We start from the raw sequence: 15,454 nt of genomic DNA on the forward strand, positions 1-15,454 counted from the left end.
AATAGACGCTCTATCTGGTCTCCTATTGTAGTGTCTCAGAAGGATAAAATTTCTGACTGTTTCTATTATAATAGAGAGATTTCAGTCTGTGTTTGAATCTAATTTTGAGGGTTCCTAACAGTAAGTTTCTTTTACTGCTATCATTTGTCAATGCGTTAATGCCGTGATGGTGCCAGACTTTGGATCCTGATTAGAACTGTTGCACAATACAGTCTTGCAGAGCTAATAACTTCTGAATCCATACCACAGACTTGGGTATCTAGATGTAAAAAAAAAAATATCTTATTTTTCAGGCAGCACTGTTGTAGACTAACTGTTTTGGAATCTTCTAGTTAGTTGCTGTTGAGACTTAAAGCTCCCCTCCAAGCAGAAGAATTAATGTGCCTCTCAGCACCTCTTACCTACTATGGTTGATTGCCTAGAGTGTGCCAAAAAGTTCTGGGCTTGCATAAAAATGCGAAGGTTTTTGTTTCTATAAGTTGCTACAGCTCTCATGCCGTGAAATGTGTCAGCAGTCTTAATTTGATCATTAGTCTATGTAAATGTGAAAGTTGTGGCATGCAAAAGGCGTTCCCCCTAGGATAACCATATGTCCATACATTTACGTCTAAGCTGGACGGATTGTTAAGTATGTTATTTCAGGGGGCAGAATCGCCATGCCCTAGGTGCAGAGTTTTCCCTGGCTGTCCCAAGCCTACCACCGATGCACAGCACGGGGTGCGGTGGGGTTTCTCTCTGCTTCTCCCCAAGGCAGCCGTAGTCCCCAAGGGGCCATTAAAGAGACCAAGAGCAAAGGTCTTTACAGGTGGGAGCTGAGCCCCACATGGCAGCTCGCTTGCTTCCCCCTAGCGGGATGGAGGAGAGAATTGGAAGTAAGAAAATTAAGAAAACTCATGGGATAAAAACTCATGAGGTAAAGAAAAACAGTTTAATATGTAATGCAAAAGCTTTGAGCGCAAGGAAAGCAGAATAAGGAATCCATTCAGTACTTCCCACTGGCAGACAGGCATTCAGCCATCTCCAGGAAAGCAGGGCTTCATCACACCTGACAGTACTGTAACTCCAAAAGTCCCTTCCTCTCTCCTCCTTTCTCCAGCTTTTATTGCTGAGCACGGTGCCGTGCGGTCTGGGGCACCCCTTTGGTCCGTGGGGGTCTGCTGTCCTGGCTGCGTCCCCTCCCAACCTCTGCCCCCCCTCCCCCAGCCTGCTCGCTGGTGGGGCAGTGTGAGAAACAAGGTGTGTGTGGGGCAAGCCTTGACGCTGTGCAAGCACTGCTCAGCAGTAACTAACACATCCCTGTGTTACCACTGCTGGTTTGGTCAAAAACCCAAAACATAGCCCTCTACAAACTACTATGAACAAACATCCCAACCCAAACCAGTACGTGAAGGAAAGGTTGGTTCATTGCAGGAACAGCCTATCCCTGGTTTTGTGCCCTATTTAGCTATCCGTTCATTAGAATTTAATTTTTGTAGTTAGAGTGTTTTGTACAAACCACATGGGAGCAGAGAATACACAACCCACAAACAACCTTTCGTTAGTTGTTGGCAATGGCAACACCAACAGCTCAAAACCAACCAAACCAGGGAATTGCTGTTCTGAGGAGCTAGAAGCCAGAAGTGTTTCCTAAGGAAGCATCAGCCAAATAGCCACTACCTTGTGTTGCTGGTCTGTAGCCCAGCTCTCTTTGTCCTTTCTTTTATTTAGCTACAGGGAAAGAATTGAAGTGATGAGCCCCTGTTCTGCACTTCTATTGACTTTCTGTTTTTCCCTTTCTTCACCCAGAAAAACCTTTCTGAGAAAAGTAGAGGGCTCCTAGGGCACCTGTCCCTCCAGGGGATAGACAGAAGACTCATTTTGAAGTAGAGGCTAATATCGGGCATAAAGGAAAGTGGCCATTAGTTGTCAGCAGTATTTGTACATCTAAAAATAGTTATTTAGGTTGCTACAGTCACGTCATGTGTCCTGATGCAGTGCAAGGAAACCTGTACACTGTTGCTGGACACACATAAAAGAAATGTTGTGCAAGAGTCGCATTTAAATTCCAGTCCTATATTGTTGTTAAGCCTGTGAATCCTCACTTCTCTCTCACTTAATTGCATGTTGTGCCTTACCCGTGTGCAAACAAGGCAGGTTAGGGGGAGCATCATGAGAAGTAAACAAGAGATGAGAAGCAACATCCTTAAGAGGAGCACATGGGGAGTCAGGACTCCTTTACTCTTTTTTTGTCCTTTGCCAGGGACCTCCTAGGCAAATTTAAACATCCCGATGTCTCGTTTTTTCTCTTTGTTTAAAACTGTACCAGAATACTGAGAAACATCATGTACAATATTGTTGAGGTCTGCAAAGCATTGTGAAGTTTAAATACTAGTATTTTAGTACAATAATAACCTAAAAATATTGCTGGGGTGCAGGCTGATTTGTAAATTCTCTTTTTTTTCTTCTGTTTGGTGAAAGCTGTAAGCTTCTAGTTTGTGCATTAAGACTTCCGTAAGGCACTTAGGCACGCATTTGAAATTAAGCACGTGCATTAGTTTTTTTCTGAATACACAAAGCTATTCATTAGGGCTTGTAGCAAGACTGATTGTCTAAAGTATGAATAGAATGTGCTTGGGGCACAGGGAAAGTCTGCTTTTCAAGCACATATGTATCCTGTTGGTAAAAATTAATAAATAAACCCCCTCCAGTTAGTCATGCACTAGTGTGACCTTCCATCTCAGAGTCCCCCTCTTCCTTGCTATGCATAACACTAAAGTAGGTTATGATCAGTATGGTTAGTGCAGTAAGTGAATGTAACGATGCTAATGAGCCATTTTTTTATAATGATCAGGTTCTCCAGCCCTGCCCAGCAACATGGTATATTTTGGAAGCTCTCAGGATGATGAGGATGAAGAAGAGGAGGAGGAGGAGACAGAGGACGCAAAAACAGCCACAAACAATGCTTCATCATCATGCCAGTCAACCCCCAGGAAAGGAAAAACACATAAACATGTACCAAATGGGCAAGGTAGGTCCTAAGTAGTGATGTTCTCCTGTACTGCCTAGTAAAGAATCTGTGAGCTGAATGTGCTTAATTCTTGTCCGTCCTTCTGGATCTGAGGGAAAAAGGATACAGGCCATAATGGGAAAATGGATCAAGATGTAGTGTTAGCATCTTCTGTTTTAACCTGTTTCTCCTGACAATCTGAAGTCCATCTGTGGCAGAACTGTAACTGCAGGGCTGGAATTATACACACATAAATATGTATAGGCACACAGAGTCACTCTCTCTCTGGCATTTTTGAGACTTGCTTAAATCTAGAATGATTTTATTTTATCAAAGTTAAATATGAGCATTCATAAGTTATCAAAATGTGTGACAGGGGCAACACTTAATTTCTCACATGCAATATTGATACCACAATTGCAGTAGGTTAAGATAACTGCGTTCATGTTGTTGATTGAAGGATTTTCTGGAAGAAGCTTTTCCAAGTCAGTTATTTCTTTGCAAATCAACACAAGCTGCATTCCTTACACAGTATTTCTGTCATGAAGTCCTTATGCCATGTCTTGATGAATGGATCCATATATATTGCAACGTCATCTAGTGTAGAATGGAAGACCTAAAAGCCACACTGAAAATTTTCTGAGGCTGCTATAATGCTCCACTCTCAAAGTCCTGCGTGATCTGATTCTCTCTCCAGCAAGAGCTCTTGTATCCTAACAACTTTGTGCCTTCTCTGCCTGACAGAATTTCAAAATGGAGCCTGTGCTCTCTGTTCCCATCTTAAGTTTTAGTTTACCTTCCTTCTGGTGACTGCCATTCAGCTCTCCTCCTCTTAGTAGAAGGACTGAGAGGAAGGTCCCTCTACAGCACACTTTTTGAGTTGTAACCTCTGCCTGCTTTTTTTTCCTCTCCTTTTGTGCTACTCTGCTCTGAAGAAGAGATTAGTAGATCCCAATTACTTCATTGTGCTAGTCCTCATCTCTGCTTTTCAAAAGGGAGTTTTCTATAAAGAACACCCTTGTTACACATACCAAAATTATTTTTCATGACTACATCTGAATCTGGTTTTTATTGCCCACCAAAGCTCAAAAATTCTCTTTTTGTGAACCGTTTGTGGAGAAGTACAAGGGGACGTTAGGCCTAATAGCATTTCAGCTGTCAGCTATGAGCAAGAGTTTTAATCCTATAAAAGCCATGGATCAAAACTTGGCACTTTAAATTGATTTCTAAATAAAACCCCCCAAATAACAGGCACAAAACTCTACATATGGAAAATGAGAGTGCGTGTAACAGAGCTGCTGCCTTAGTGTTTTAAATGTGATATATCATTACAAAAGGATCTGATCGTGTTCCTTGAGAATGTCCCAGATGGCAGCCACTTTGAAATTAGCTCAAAACCAGAGACACCTGAAATCTTAATTGGGGGTAAGTAAAGGCAAACTTAATGAGCCATCTAATGGCTTCATAATCTTTATCAATATAGATCAGAGTGAACATAAATGAAGCTGCTGCTTTAATAGATCTGCAAGAGACCTTTATAAAATACATAGGAGACAATGTGAGATGTTTTGACAAAGGTGATGAAACAGGAATTCCCAGAGAACGCAGCTGCTGCTTCTTCGTCATTGTCATTTTTTTCTTTTTCTCCCCTTCCCCCCCCCCCTTTTTTTTTTTTTTTTTTTAATTAAAATTTCCTTACCCAGGGGTATTCCCATTTTTCAGTGTCTGTTATTTTGGTTGACAGCCAATTGTATTTTTGTTTCCTGTGAATAAAGTAGGTTCTGGTTCATGTGTGTCTGTTTTAAATGAGACCACACACAAAGGCAGACCAGGGACGGGTGCAGCAAATGAACTTAATCTAGCGTGAGAGTCTATTTTTAATGAATTAAAGTCTTTTGTTTTTAATATACAATGTGTAGTCAAGCACTTTGGACCTGAAAATGCTAAGCATTTGCTATGACATAGAACAACAAAGGTTCAGAGCTTGATTAATGTCATTAGACAGTGTCAGATGATTGCTTTGTATTAAATGGGGCCAGAACAACTTTCCTGGGCAAAGTCATTTGTCAATATCCTCTTCTGACGCCATTATGGGACATTATTAGGGTTGCACACCAAACTATTTATTATAACCTGGCCTGTTGAGCCACCTTTTGGACAGCTAACTCAATGGAGAATGCCTGAGTATGAATAAGAAGCATGTATAACACGTGGCATAGCTTGCTGCATGAATTGAAGTAATTAGCTCAACTGACTTGTTGCCTTCCAACCTTCCCGCTTACATAGATATATTTAAAGCATCGGATTGTTACCTGTGCCTTTGCATCCTCATTTCTTAGGACTTCTGATCACATATACAGCTGTTAGAGAGCAAAGTAAAATGTTTGGCAGGAGAAGTGTTTATTCCCCACATTCATGGGACTGTGGAAAAGGGATATTTAGCAAGTCTTTCCAGGGAGGTACCGAGTCTAAATTACATCTCCCCACTGCTGGGAGGAAATTCCAAGTTGTAGGTAAGAGGGTAGGCTTAGGTCTCTGTTTCTTTAAAAGTAATTCTTTGAATTCCTCACAACTAAGTAAGTCCTACTTTGATTTCATTCTGTGGCACAATGGAAGATTTTCTCTGCAGGCTCTTGAAGGAAATGTTTGCAGGTGCCAAGTGTTTTGTTGGGCAGGCTGGGATCAGAACCTGGAAGATGCAGTTAGGGAGTTGTTGGGTTATCGGTCCCATCAGGAGAGCAAAAGAGGATAGGCGTTCCTCGACTTGAAAGGGCTTGTGGACTGGAAAAGGGCCTCGGGAGGAGCCTCGGAGGGGTGTGCACGGATACAGTTGCGTAGACAACTTTGAAATTGCATGCAGGAGGCTACGGTTCCTCTAATAATGGTTGGCTAATTTCCTTCAGAAGGATGGTTGCAGAATTAGGTATTTCTCACGCCAGCCCAGCAGTTCAAAGGTGGAGAGGAGTGCGCATCTGGGCCAGCATACCTGGCAGTGTCATGTTGGTCTTCAGATGCCTGAGACGGACAATTAAGTTCAGATTGACATTTAGGAAAGCAGAGTTAGCCATTATTATTTGTAACCAGACTTCTTCCTGAAGGAGAGTCTTGTTCCCTTAGCTGAAGCAAACCGGCTCTCGCGTGTCAGAAAACCCAGTGGGTCAGAAATGGTTACTGGCCTGTGCTGTGTTTTGTTACCGTGGTCAGCTAAAACTGTTGTGCATGCCTTCTGGCTGAAATGAGCAGGGGAGAAATTTGTATAGATGCCTTTTTTCTTGGGGCTCAAATTTCAAAACAAATCTGGCAGTAGTGCATAGTAAGCAGGCATTGCTGGAAGAAATACTATCCTCTGCGTTAGTGCTGTCTTCCTTGCTTACCAGAAATACAGAAGTGTGTTTCGCTTCTCAATTTGCAATGGATAATTTAGCAGAGTAATTCCCTTACATGTGTAATAACAAAGATGATGCAGGAAAAGATCGTAGACAGAGGGTTTTTTCTTATTTCAGGATACAGTTCAGTACAGTGTTTGTATATCTTGGACTTAAATGGCATATCTTTTACATACCTTACTGTTTGAGTGTGTTGAGAAAATTCTAATTTGTGGTTGCAATTCTTTATTTAGTTTTGGTTTTAACTAAATGTGATATTTGTGAGTGGGTACATAAGACAGAGTCTTAGGCTCATGCATCTTTTTTAGTGAAATTAATCCTGAAGAGGTAAACATTTAGGAGAAAAATATTTTTTGCATCCAGCTAAAATACAGAATGAGAAAATTTCAGGCAGAGTGCTACAATAGTTAATGGGTAGGCAATTATTTTGATGATTTACAGCCTTTTGTTGAAATACCATGGAACCAGTAATTGTTGCAATAAACATTTTTGCACATTTAATTTTTCTGCAAAAATATGTAACATGAAAATTACCCGTTTTGCAGCAATTTACATATTTAAATATGCAAATCAGGCACAACACATTTGGCGATTTGCGGATTTTCAGTAGCTGGATGTATGACCTGTGGAGAAGAATGGGGGAGCTGGAAGTTGCTCGAAAAAATTGAATTGTTATCCTGGTGAGAGACTCGTGATAACAGATAGACACTTCTTGTATGGACTTGCTGCTTAGCCAGTGACCCTTTTGATGTTGTTTGTGCCATAATGTTTAGGTGAGAGTAATGAATTTGTGCTAAGGCGAGACACTTGGTATTGAATTTTTGCAAACAGTGGTGTGGTGTCACATACCAATAATGCTCCTCTCAGTGGCCCAATGTATTCCTGTGCACGTAGGGTTTTGACCTGTGTTATTGATAGTGTCAAAAAGAAATTCGTTGTTATCTGCCATGGTCATCCTGTGTGACTTCTGTTAGCATGCAGCGATGGAAATTTTGTTGCGGAGTTGTCCACTGACAAATTGCGTAGTGTTGCGTTAGGGCTGGAGAAGTGTGGGAGCGGTGGTACCACGCATCTTCAGAGGTTGTCGTGGTGTCTGTTTCTCCTGAAGTACACCTTTGCCACTGACCCTGAGTAGGTAGATCGTGTTGGGGGGCTCCAGAAGACAACTTCTGTCTCTGGAAATGGTTTATAGAAGGCTGAACAGACCCAGCACTTAAGGAAAACAATCGGCAGTATTAAAATACTTTGTTTTATGGAAGTGGATCATTGTTTTAGTTCCTTTGAGAGGGGAAAAGAATTATTGCCTGGGTCCTTTAAGGCAGTTTGAGAGCCACATAAATGTTTTCACAGTGACTTAAAACTGAATTAAAGCCAGAGCAAGAATGTTTTTGTACAGTAATGGATATTTAATGCCAGAAAGTTGATTAATATTACATCTCTTCCCAAACATGGTCTATGTAACAACATGAGGTTTGCATTGGAATAGCTGGCTTGGGTTCACAGCATTGGCAAAGCTCCCTTTTCTCCTTCTAAAAACAAAGCTTCTCCCTTTCACTCTTATCTTCCCTCTTTGTTTTGGATAGTTTTATGAATGCACAATCAGTTGCTTTACACGACACGAGCTCTGCAACACGCGGCATATGTGTACATACTGATGTGAAGAGCCGTCTTCGATTAACAGTTGGACTTGATGATACTAAAGGTCCTTGATAACCTAAACGATTCTATGATTCTATGTATGGTCCATGCCTTCATCTTGCAGATGCTGGCATAAAGCAAAAGGGTTCGTACACCAGTACTGTGCTCTCCTTGCAACAGACTCCCCTGTTACCTCATGTATAAAGCATATCTGGTGCAGAAATAATCTCCAGGAGGGCTTGGGAGAGAAAGCTTTGCCCATGGAGTCAGCAGTTGGCTCAACCCAGCCTAGTAATTCTGCTGCTTACACAGTGAAAGCCTGATTATTGTACATACTATAAATTGGCTTCTGAATGGCTGGCTGGATGTATCCTATAAAATACTTGCATGCAAATTAATTTGTAGGAATACTTCAGAAAATTGCTGAAAACACAATAAATGTTGGTCGCTCACTGCAATGTCAATTCCTGTAGTAAATGCTTAGTTAATTGGTAGTAATTGAGTCCATCTGTGGCTTTACTTGGTCAAAAATTTTTTTAGCTATTAGTATAGCTGCACCTAGCACACACAGAGTTGGCACAGTTTGCGTGGATTTGTGTAGGGATTCTTTATTACAGTTCCAAATGAGATACCCAAAGTCCCCGGCTGGGATGTTGGGTGAATATTGGTGCCCAGGGTCCAGTTCCCCTGTTGCAGGGAGCACTGTGATGCATCCGTGGGGATCACACCTGCCATAAGGTTTTGCTCTGCTGCCATAAATTATATCAGTGGTTTAAAAACCTCCAGTGCTTGCAAGTTTTGAATATAGTGCTTCAGTTCCTTTGCATTTGATCATCACTGCTAACCAGAAGACCCACAAGTATTTCACCCTGGGACTCTTATTGTTTCAGCTTAATGATAATAATAATTGCTTTGGAGGACACAGCATTTTTTGAGCACAAGCATTCAGATAGGTACGGATAAAAGGATATCAGTTTACTTCATTTGAAGTGTCTGATAATTTATTGGCACTTCTAATTATTTGTTAGTAGTGCTCTTACCTTTTAACTAAAAGCTGTTCTGAAAATACAGAGCTGTTAAGGTAGCGTAAAATAATAATAATTTGGGACTGCAAAAGATTTCTTCCTGAAATAATGTGATTTTCACTATTTGTGGGTTGAACTTTTTTCCTGACTTTCTGGTTTTTTAATGAAATTATTGCTTTAGAGATGAAACCTTTGTTGACTACTCTTTCATGAGGAAAAAAACCCTGGGAGCAGAACTTTGGATATTGCGCGTGTCAGAATTATCTCTAGGATAGGAGATTGTAGCTGGGGCGCACCTATATCTGGGCATAGTAAAGCATAAGGTACACCTTTTTTGCTTTTCTGGAATGCCTCAGAAATACTGAAGAGCTGGCAGACACAAAGGAGAATGCAGTTTACTGCACAGGAAAACACAAAAGAATCAGCAATCATTTTATTGTTGGGGTTTTAGGGTTTTTGTTATTTTCCATCCTCAGAAGTGGGTGTTTCAGTCTTAGTTGCTCTTCAACAATGAGATTTCTTTGGGGAGTTTTTTGGTCTTTTTTGGCCATTTCTTTTTTTTACTGAACTGTCTTACTAGCTCTTAGGGCCAGAGTTTAATCCTGTGTTGTACCAAATAACTTATTTATTGTCTCAATAAATTCTACATTTTTACTCAGGTGGGGGCAAAATCATAGTCCAGGGGATTTCCATGCCCCCAACTCCCCTGTAAATGCTTAGCTTGTGATAATGTTTTGTAATTAATCAAGTTAATGTTTTGATACTTGTTCACATAATATGTTTGTGAATTATGCAGAACTTATTACTGCAGAAAGGTTTTTATACCTATTTAGCTGGATATAAAAATATTCTAGGTGTTGGAAGAAACAGACACTGATTTTTATAGAAACTGATACCATCTACTAGAGACAGCTTGACTAGGACTGTTTTGCATCTGCATCTCTCCCTTTTTATTGTTTTCAGGCTTTAAGCTTTTTAAGCTTTTCCTGTGAGACTGAAGATTTTTTTCTCTCCCATTTCTCTCTTCCTCCTTTCAAGAATCTTACAAATTAAGACAAAAGATAATTACTCAGAGGGTAAAACTGGCAGGGTTCCCACGACACTTAAAATTAATGAGCTGTTGCATATAAAATATACCTTGTCTCATGTTCGCTGGGGTTTGGTGGTGGTGGGGTTTTTTTTTGGTGAACCATTAAAGTGCACAATTTGGCTTTTTGGCTGTGTTTTCTGTTTTAGTAATTTTCAGTTTATAAGGTGGCAACTGAATACAGAAAACTCATCTCTCTGACTTAATGTTTCCATATGAGCAGATCAGTATATGCAATTTGTTCCCCCCGAAGGAAAATATCCCTTGCAGTGATGAAATACATATCAATGAAGCTGCCATTGGTTGTTTGTGCTATGTCTTATTAAAAATAAATAGTCGTTCTTTGTGTGTCTATAGCGCCTTCCATCTGATGTGAGAACTCCTTACAGAGGAGGATAAATGTATTGTCATGAACTCCCTGAGAGGGGTTGGCAATTATTATCGGTTCCATCACTGGAAATGAGACACGGAGGTTATGCGACTTTCACTGAAATCACGGAAAAATCCTTGGCGGGCTGGGGCAGCGCCAGTTGCTCCTGAGCTCGGGAGTGACGGAGCCACGGGGGAATTAGCAGTGACTTCGCTGCCGACAGCTTTTCTCTCGCTCTTACTCAATTTATGCAAGAGGGAAGAGAGGAGGAAGAGCAATTGTGATTTTTTTTAAAATTGTTTTTACATAATCTGCTTCAACACTTAGGACCTACTGAATATGAGAAGTGACCTGAATAACAAATCTGTCAATAGCGTGCTGGAGTTTTGGCTTTTAGAGGTGTGGTGGGAAGGTAGATAGCTGGTTGGGGAGGTTTGAAGGTAGGTGTCTACTCCAAAGCGGTTTAGATGCCCCTTTTCTGTCCAGCAGGATTGTTGGTTGTTTATTATTACTACTATTACTGCTGCTACTAGTGTGATACTACAGGACATCTATAGAGACAACTAAGCTTCACAATTTAGATAAAAAGGTATGTACATCATGTTTAGTGAGAAAAGAAGGCTTTCATTTCACAAGAAACCAGTAATTTAATTCATCTAGTTAATATTCCCAAACAGATGTTGTGTGTTGTGTGTAGTAAATAGGTTTTAGATACATGTGCTATGAAGTATTGCTGAATTTTCTTATTTACGTCCTTTCCTAAACCCTGGCCAAAAAGGCAGGGGTAAAACCCAAGAGCAGATGAGCAGAGAAGGCAGGAGGGCACTTGGTGTTGTGGGTGTTGGATCACAAGCCCTGGGGACCTCTGCCAAGTGCTTCACTGAAAAGGGGGCAGCACTGACATAAATTCACATTTATGATTAACAAACAAATAGAGAAATGTGATGTGTGTTTGTTTGTTTTTAACCTCAGCTTTTCATGTTCCCTGACAACAAAAGAACAGTGACAGTTCTTCAGTTCAGCAGAGGCACAGGAACAGAACTTGCTGAGATAGACTTGTATGTGCTTGCATAATACTGTACAAAAAACGTGGTTTCTGTTCTGTGATTTCTTACCCCTTCACTTCAGCAGAAGGCTAGGGTGCTTACTGTAGGTCCCAGCATTGCTGCATATGACATATTCCAAAATGATTTTAGTATTTTCCTTTCTTCGCAGAAGTACCTTTTTCTATTTGCATCTCGTCTGCTACAGGCAAACTGCTGTCGGTTTGGTTCAGCAGTTTGGATACTGATGAAAACAAAACATGCTTTTTCATGGAACATTTCCTTTCTTTTGCTTTTAATGTAAAAATAAATCCCTTTTCTGTTTAGGTTATGTTTAGAATTCCCTTGCTGCAACAGCAAAAAATTAATTAAAACTGTCATAAACAAAAATCAAACTGATAAGTCTAAATTTAGGTCAATCAAAACAGTAATATACCTTGTATGTTTAAATTTGGATATTGAAGATAATGTGTGTTAACAAGCAAAGGAAATACTTTAGTAAATCTGTTCATGTAAAGAAATATGCAAAACAGCGCATCTATTTCTGTATTGATTTTACTTTAGATGTAAGAAGACACTCACTGAATACCCAACACTGACAGCAGAGAAAGTTTGGGTTGTTTTGAATTAAGAGGTTGGTCTAGTATGATTTTTTTTTCTTTTCTTTTTTTTTTTTCCTTAATAGTCTGGTTTTCTCTCTTCTCAGTTTTCAATGGGTCCAGCAAATCATCGAAGGAGAAAGAACCTGCTCAGAAACACAAAAGCAAAGAGGCCACACCAGGGAAGGAGAGGAACAGCGAACATAAGGCTGAGAGCCGAAAAGACCAGGCTGCTGCTAATCACCATCCTACTGCAAACACTGGCTCCTCTACGAAAGGGCTCACCGCTAACAGCAACCACCACACTCTTCATAGATCGGCTCAGGACTTAAGGAAACAGGTAAGGAATTGTACTTAACTGTGGACACATGGGAAACACAGACTTTCAAGGTGCCAGCTCCATTTTTCACTGCCTGGCGTAGGCTGAACGTGGCAGTCCTCTAAAGCAGAGATTTGAAAGTCTCCTTGAAAGGAAACAGCAGAGAGTTAATTTTCAGTGAAAGAGAAAAAGAAGGAAAAAAGACAACTGATACATACGGGAAGTCGGTATGATAAAGCATGCTTTACAACCCTGTTTTTATGTTACCCAGCATATACATATGAAAGAGTGAGGTTCACATCGCTATTTATTAAACCTTTCTGACGGGCACTCTTGTTGGCCTCTCAGCTGACGGTGCAAGGTGAGCAGCACATGGAAGAATGAACAAATTTTGTGTATGGCTGGTGTGCCCAGGTTGTCTTAGAGGCTCACTGGCACTGTAGAGAAGCTGACATTACATTCCGGTGAGCAACACAAAGCTCAGAGTCCTGCTCAGCGCTGGGGCCAGGCCTGGTTAATGTCTCCATCAATGACCCGGACGAGGGGATCGAGCGCTCCCTCAGTAAGCTGGAGGCGGCACCAAGCTGGGGGGAGTGTTGATGGGCTGGGGGGCAGGAGGCTCTGCAGGGGGGTCTGGGCAGGCTGGGCCGATGGGCCGAGGCCACTCGTAGGAGGTTCAACACGGCTCCGTGCCGGGTCCCACACCCGGGTGACACCCACCCCCCGCAGCGCTGCGGGCTGGGGGCAGGGGGCTGGGAACTGCCCGGCGGGGAAGGGCCTGGGGGGGGCTGGTCAGCAGGCGGCTGGGCATGAGCCCCCAGCGTGCCCAGGTGGCCAAGGGGGCCAGCAGCACCCTGGCTGGTGTCAGCAATAGTGTGGCCAGCAGGACCCGGGCAGTGCCCGTCCCCTGTGCTGGGCACTGGTGAGGCCGCACCTTGAGCCCTGGGCTCAGCTCTGGCCCCTCACTGCGGGGGGGCACTGAGGGGCTGGAGCGTGACCAGAGCGGGGCAGGGGCTGGGGGAACCGGGGGCTTCAGCCTGGAGAGGAGGGGGCTCGGGGGGGACCTTATGGCTCTCCTCAAGGAGCAGAGGGAGTCAGTCCCTTCTCATAGGTAAGTGACAGGGCAAGAGGAAACTGCCTCAGGTTGTGCCAGGGGAGGTTTAGATCGGATATTAGGAAAAATTTCTTCACCAAAAGGGCTGTCAAGCTCTGGAGCAGTCTGGCCATGGTGGTGGTGGAGTCACCATCCCTGGAGGTGTTTAAAACCCATGTAGATGCAGAGATTAGGGACAGGGTTTAGTGGTGGCCTTGGCAGTGCTACGTTAACAGTTGGACTTGACTACGTTAAAGGTCTTTTCCAACCTAAATGATTCTATATTTCTGTAATTCTATGATTTTCAATTGTGCAATGCAAAATGGAGAGAAATTCTAAAGCAATGCAGTATAAGCAACAGTCACACCACATAGACTCATCACGGTACAGTCCTCAAGCTTCAGAAAGTAAGGGGGCTGTAAGGTGAGCTGATCATCTTTTTCTATTTATTTTTTAAAAATGAGTAGGCATTTGAATTTTCTTCTGCAACCCATAGTAACATAAGTACTTTCTTACCATGTTAAATGTGGTTGTAACAAATTAAAGGTGGATTGTGCGTGTTGTCTGACAGAAAGACTTTGCTTGTACAAAACCTTACACTTACCAGTTATGTGACATTGCTAAATTTTCAGACCTTGTCCCGAGTTTTTGACTTTTTCATTATTATCCAAAAGGAGAGTTGTTTTTTGAGGGTGTGAGTCGTACATTCCTCCTTCTTCCAGTATGTTTTTGCTCCTTGTTCATGTGCATTTATATGGTTTATTTATGTGTGTGGTTTTTATTTTGGTCAGCCTTACAGAAAATAAAGGCAAAACACGAGACGTTACTGGAGATTTTCTTTTTTCCTCTCTTTCTTTCCTCTTCTGGTGTGCCCTTGCACTTGTCATGCATTCCCTCTCTTCCTGCCTTGCTGTCTTCGCAAATCCCCTATATCAAAGGGGCTGTGGGCAAAGGAACTGCAGTTCAATGGGGCCCTCTCTTGGCCTGAGACGGTAATTTAGCTCTGCAAAACTGTCAGTGCGGAAGTATTTTTATGAATGAATTCGAGATCAGTTGCAGAACCTGAATTTGTTTGGGACCAAAACTGTCGTTCGTATTGCTAATGTTGCTGTTATTACTGGGGTTGTTGTATAAGACGTTGCTTGTTGGCTTTGTTTTGTGTATGTATGTGTCTGGAGGCTGTATTCTACGTGCTATGGAGAGGTGTGTGTCCAGGTCAAATCCAACACATTGCTGCAGGACTATGTGCTGGTCTCATTTGCTTTTTAAAAGACAAAAAAAATTTAATATGTATTGTACCATCTTTACTTCAAGGCAACTGTTCAGTGAAGTGGGGAAAAGAGTGGTCTGAAAACAAATACATGTTAGCAAAACTGAGAAGATAGCTGAAAAGCAATAATAAGGTTATTGGTATCCCTAGTTTCACCTTTAGCTCAAGACTTTGAGTCTGTAAGGCTGATGTCAGTCACTCTGTTACTACAAGGTGATCTGCTTAGTGGGTGAGGGAAAGGCTGTGGATGCTGCCTACGTAGACTTTAGTAAAGCCTTTGACACCATTTCCCACTGCGATGTCCTGGAGAAACTGGCTGCTGGTGGCTTGGACGGGCGTACTCTGCGCTGGGTGAAAACTGGCTGGGTGAATGCAGTGACATGCAGGTGGTGGCCGGTCACAAGTGGCGTTCCCCAGGCTCAGCGCTGGGGCCAGGCCTGGTTAATGTCTCCATCAATGACCTGGACGAGGGGATCGAGCGCTCCCTCAGTAAGCTGGAGGCGGCACCAAGCTGGGGGGAGTGTTGATGGGCTGGGGGGCAGGAGGCTCTGCAGGGGGGTCTGGGCAGGCTGGGCCGATGGGCCGAGGCCACTCGTAGGAGGTTCAACACGGCTCCGTGCCGGGTCCCACACCCGGGT

At 42.4% G+C, this 15,454-nt stretch overlaps 1 protein-coding gene across 2 annotated transcripts in view; it reads left to right on the forward strand.

Annotated features, from left to right (window-relative positions):
• Positions 1-15,454, forward strand: part of JARID2 (jumonji and AT-rich interaction domain containing 2) — a 211,656-nt gene that overhangs the window by 172,576 nt on the left and 23,626 nt on the right. For both annotated transcript variants that reach the window (XM_040586638.1, XM_040586639.1), the window contains exons 5-6: positions 2,831-3,007; positions 12,242-12,474. In XM_040586638.1, the coding sequence (XP_040442572.1) occupies positions 2,831-3,007; positions 12,242-12,474 (410 nt within the window). The remainder of the gene's footprint in view (positions 1-2,830; positions 3,008-12,241; positions 12,475-15,454) is intronic.

Source organism: Falco naumanni, chromosome 3, assembly GCF_017639655.2.
Source record: "Falco naumanni isolate bFalNau1 chromosome 3, bFalNau1.pat, whole genome shotgun sequence".
In the NCBI taxonomy this organism is placed as follows: Eukaryota; Metazoa; Chordata; class Aves; order Falconiformes; family Falconidae; genus Falco; species Falco naumanni.